The 5118-nt window shown below is 38.9% G+C and overlaps 1 protein-coding gene across 1 annotated transcript; it reads right to left on the bottom strand.

The window, feature by feature from the left end:
• LOC135213113 (oplophorus-luciferin 2-monooxygenase non-catalytic subunit-like) lies at positions 1 to 4504 on the bottom strand. Its single transcript, XM_064247012.1, has 4 exons — positions 3625 to 4504; positions 1652 to 1807; positions 731 to 832; positions 1 to 263 (listed from the first exon to the last, which is right to left on the bottom strand). Exons 1-4 carry the CDS (start codon positions 3998 to 4000, stop codon positions 121 to 123), a joined length of 777 nt encoding a protein of 258 aa, XP_064103082.1. The 5' UTR covers positions 4001 to 4504; the 3' UTR covers positions 1 to 120.
• Positions 4505 to 5118: the final 614 nt, after the last annotated feature.

Consider the following 5118-nt stretch of genomic DNA (forward strand, 5'->3'; position numbering starts at 1 on the left):
TAAATGACTAATTCCTTTTGAAAAAAACTCGTCTGTATCAGTCACACCTGTACCCTTTCAAACAAACCCTCCTTTTGCAATCAAGGACGTCGATACGTCCAGACTTTCTCGACTTCTCCATCAGCACATCTCCTCGTAGTACGCCGGGTCGAGCTCGTGAAAATAGGTCCCGTTCTTGCAATCCCCGATGCCCAGATATTTGTACACGATGTCCTGGTCGGTGATCAGCCAGGCGGTGTCGCAGTCACAGAGCAGAGGATTCTCTGTCGAGGGAGAAGGGAACAGTTTCTTTTTTGATTTCTGGGGTTTGATGTCTTTCTTCGTCAGTTCCATACTTTTTTTTTATGTGCAGTGGCTTCCGAAATTTAAGATTCTTTGTTACAGTATCCCATTATATTCCCCCATTTTCAGTCTCCTAAATACCCTTTTAAGATTCATCCTTGCAATTTGTCTATTTTGATACATCGGAATAACGCCACTGGAGTCCCGGTTTCATCTTTGTCTGTGCGCAGGTTCGAATCCACGTGAGGACGAAATTATTATCGACTCAAAAAAATCCCCCTTCGCTTGACAATATACGAAGGTATATAAATTCCGCGGTAGTGCGAATTGGATATTAAAGGACGTTTGTAGCTTAATGCATGCATATATATATATATATGATAGATAGATTTCCGTGATTCTGATATTTATCGCGTTGCTTAATTAAGAAAGGGAACAATTCACTTACTGTACAGCGAGACGTTAGTTGTGTTCTCGAAGACTGGCCTCCAAACGTCCTCGTACAGCTGTTCAAACTGGTTGTCTTGTATCTCCAGTTCGAAGGTGACACCTGTGCGAATCACAGAGAGACTGATATGATCATCAGATGCTATTAAAAGGAAGATTGAAAGGGAACTTCTCGCAATGGTACCATAAGTATTGTCATCGAGTGTTGCCGTGAATTCATGGCAGAATACCTCGATATTTCATTTATTATCAAGTGCCTTCGTGGGTATCTTCCTTAATACCTTGATATGTTATTGGCAGTAAGGTCTTTTATGCAGACCATCTCAAAACGTCTCTATATGCAAGTTAAAGGATTTTTTTATTGAGTTATATTTATCTAATTGTCATCTACAACTGTTATACAGAATATACTTATGGATTACTGTACGTCGCTACACATATTGTCAATAAAATATCATAAAATATATCAGAATATCTGAAGTATTTTCAGTAGTTTATAACTATTTTTTTTTACCCTAGGACTAAAATTACTTTCCTTCATAGAAAATTTCTTGTGTTTGAAGTAAAAGAAATTCGAAGAGTTTCAATAATAATCCTGAGATACCGGGAGAGGTCATGTAAGGCCACCAGCGGTCACTGGTGCTGACCTACTGATCATGTAAGATTGTATTGTCACCTGAATTGAGCAACCATGCAAGATTTCGGGTCAATCGGAGGTAGGGAACAGGTCGAAAATTGAGTTATACGAGTTTTGACCCGAACACCTTGCAGACCTTCTCGCTGTCAATTTTCCTTTTCGGCGCTGAGTGACCTCATAGGTCCCAGCGCTTGACCTCTCTCTCTCTCTCTCTCTCTCTCTCTCTCTCTCTCTCTCTCTCTCTCTCTCTCCTGCACAAGTAAAGGATTATTACAGAAGCCTGACCGTTAATGGCTCCTTTTGCGACGCTGCTCAGCTTATTATCGCTGAGAACCAACATTGAATCAAATGGTGCCAAGTCAAACGCTCCCTCCGGCAGGAATGTCAACTCGTTGTATCCCAGATCGACGAAGCGTAATTGAGGTCCTCTTGTGAATGTTCCTGGAATTGGAGAGAAGATTTGTAAATGCGCTGGAATTTGAGAGAAGACTTGTTCCTGGAATTAGAGAGAAGACTTGTAAATGTTCTTGGAATTAGATAGAAGACTTGTAAATGCTCCTGGAATTGGAGAGAAGACTTGTTCCTGGAATTGGAGAGAACACTTGTAAATGCTCCTGCAATTGGAGAGGAGACTTGTTCCTGGAATTGGAGAGAAGACTTGTAAATGTCCATGGAATTGGAGAGAAGACTTGTTCCTGGAATTAGAGAGAAGACTTTTAAATGTTCCTGGAATTGGAGAGAAGACTTGTAAATGCTCCTGAATTGGAAAGAAGATTTGTAAATTCTAGAATTGGAGAGAAGGCTTGTTCCTGGAATTAGAGAGAAGACTTTTAAATGTTCCTGGAATTAGAGAGAAGACTTGTAAATGCTCCTGAATTGGAAAGAAGATTTGTAAATGCTCCTAGAATTGGAGAGAAGGCTTGTTCCTGGAATTAGAGAGAGGACTTTTAAATGTCCCTAGAATTGGAGAGAGGACTTGTTCCTGGAATTTGAAAGAAGACTTGTAAATGCTCCTGCAATTGGAAAGGAGACTTGTAAATGCCCCTGGAATTGGAGAGAAGACTTGTTCTTGGAATTAGAGAGAAGACTTGTAAAGGTTCCTGGAATTAGAGAGAAGACTTGTAAATCTTCCTGGAATTGGAGAGAAGACTTGTTCCTGGAATTAGAGAGAAGACTTGTAAATCTTCCTGGAATTGGTGAAAAGACTTGTTCCTGGAATTAGAGAGAAGACTTGTAAATATTCATGGAATTAGATAGAAGACTTGTAAATGTCCATGGAATTAGATAGAAGACTTGTAAATGCTCCTGGAATTATAGAAAAGACTTGTAAATGCTCCTGAATTGGAAAGAAGTTTTTTAAATGCTCCTAAAATTGAAAAGAAGGCTTGTTCCTGGAATTAGAGAGAGGACTTTTAAATGTTCCTAGAATTGGAGTGAAGACTTGTTCCTGGAATTAGAGAGTGTTCCTGCAATTGGAAAGGAGACTTGTAAATGCTCCTGGAATTAGTTAGGAGACTTGTAAATGATCCTGGAATTAGTTAGATGACTTGTAAATGCTCCTGGAATTAGTTAGAAGACTTGTAAAGATCCTGGAATTGGAGAGAAGACTTTTAAATGTTCCTGGAAGAAGAGAAGACTTGTAAATGTTCATGGAATTGGAAAGAAGAGTTGTAAATATTCCTGGAACTGGAGAGAAGACCTGTAAATGTCTCAGGAATTGAAGGCAACTTTTTAAAAAATGTCCCGGAATTGAAGAAACGTCTTGTCAGTAACCTCTGAAAGGGAAAGAAGCTATATATATATATATATATATATATATATATATATATATATATATATATATATATGTGTGTGTGTGTGTGTGTGTGTGTGTGTGTGTGTGTGTGTGTGTGTGTGTGTAGGTGTATGTATCCTTGGAATGGATTGGACAAGCGGCCATACATCTGGCAACGACATGGATGTGTAGAGGAACGGGTGTTGTAAATTCCTAGTTTAGTTTAATTTCTTTTATATTGTTATTATTTTTAGTAGCAGCACTACTATCATTTTTAAAGGATAAATTCCTCAATAATTACCTTGTTCAGATGTATTCAGATCTGCACAGAGAGCTCTGGAGAGCCCCTCAACTCGAACAAGGTGGAACAATTACACTACAGCTATGTTTTAGACGAAATCGTGATAGAGAACGGTTAATGTTACAAAGTGAGCCGTGAAATCTTTGAATCCCATTCCCCTGAACGAGACTTTCGATGACGTACCTGTTTGTATTTCCGTGAGGCCGCAGGAACTACAGCTGAAGATCTGGAGTTCTGGAACATCCTGCAGGAAGTCAACTGGAACGTGACCCATCGGATTCCCGTCCAGTTTAACGTCCATGAGTGTCTGGGAGAGGATGTTCGCTAAGGACGTGAGTTTGTTGCCACGCAGGTTCAAGCTCTCCAGGTTAGTATAGAGCGGTATTTCTTCGGCGGGGAAATAAGTCAGATAGTTCGACTCGAGATCGATTTCCTGAAGCGAGAGGACGCTGCCGAGCAAAGCCTTCGGCTCCACTCGACCCAGAACCCCATTCGTGATGACGACCTCCCTGAACCTCTTCTCGCCGAAGGTGCCCTCGCTCAGGGTGCTGACGTACATGTATTAGGGCTTGTGCCTTGTATGATAAGGCGCCCTATGAGGTAATGTTAGACTAGCGATAATCTTACGCTAAGTCGGTTGGTATTGCACTTCCATCTTCAATGGAGTGTCTGGGGGTTTGTAGATCACTTACGAAGTCGGTATTATCTTGTTGGTTATTACGACGATGTGTTAAACTCATGTTGGTTCGGTGAGGAGGTTCTTGTAGAAAACACTAAGTATAAAAAATTATATATTCTTCTGAAGTTTTACATGGTGAAGATCAGGTATGATTGTACAAGTCTTCTAATAACGATAGCTTGATCGCTTCTGCCAATGATGATGGCTAATCCTATTCCTCTACATGATAAAGCTTAGGTAAAGAGGTACAGGTCTTCTAATGACGATAGCTAACTCTGTTCTGCTTGTCTACCATCTCTGTTACAAGTTATGAAGGAACAGACAGTAGTTCGAACATATGAACATACATACAAATGACATAGTTTCATACGAACACACAATCAAAATGAGATCACGTAGGCCGTTTGAATTATAGGTCGGGGTAGTTGTCTCAAGCAGGGAGCTTGGACTAATGTTTATAAACAATTGAATGACTACAGGTGACGGCATGTTATCTTAGCCTACATACTTATTGTATACGTCATCTTTAGCGTCTCTAATCTGATCACATTCCTGCAAAGCAATCTGGTTGACCTTTTCTTTAGTTTTAGACTTTTATATATATGGACTAACATTCCATATTTTTATTATGTAAACACTTACATCAGCTCGGTCAGCTATAAAACCAAAACCAACTACTGAATATTACTCAAACTTGACTTGCATTTGACTTATAGGAGTGTGTGATACAGACACTATGTGAATATATATCAGTAAATAAAAAAAAAATTCATGGTGTACATCCGAAATGATTCAAGTAATAAGATATAAACAATGATATGGTAAAATTAATAGTGATCACGTGATATAATTAATGATCAGTTTTTCACTTCATCTCTTTAAGATACTTATGCTACAGAAAATACTAATGTACTCTGATAATTGCATAGAATGAAGATTAACATGATAAAAAATCATATTTTAACTGATAAAAAATTTCATATATGAATTGATAAAAT

This window comes from Macrobrachium nipponense, chromosome 19, assembly GCF_015104395.2.
Source record: "Macrobrachium nipponense isolate FS-2020 chromosome 19, ASM1510439v2, whole genome shotgun sequence".
Lineage (NCBI taxonomy): Eukaryota > Metazoa > Arthropoda > Malacostraca > Decapoda > Palaemonidae > Macrobrachium > Macrobrachium nipponense.

What these genes read in the sequence shown, in the direction of transcription:
- LOC135213113 (XM_064247012.1), bottom strand. Translation starts at nt 4,000, where the DNA reads ATGTACGTCAGCACCCTGAGCGAGGGCACCTTCGGCGAGAAGAGGTTC. An exon ending in CGCAAAAGGAGCCATTAACG is followed by an intron (nt 833 to 1,651) that starts GTCAGGCTTCTG and finishes TGATTCGCACAG; the next exon opens with GTGTCACCTTCGAACTGGAG. An exon ending in AACTAACGTCTCGCTGTACA is followed by an intron (nt 264 to 730) that starts GTAAGTGAATTG and finishes CTCCCTCGACAG; the next exon opens with AGAATCCTCTGCTCTGTGAC.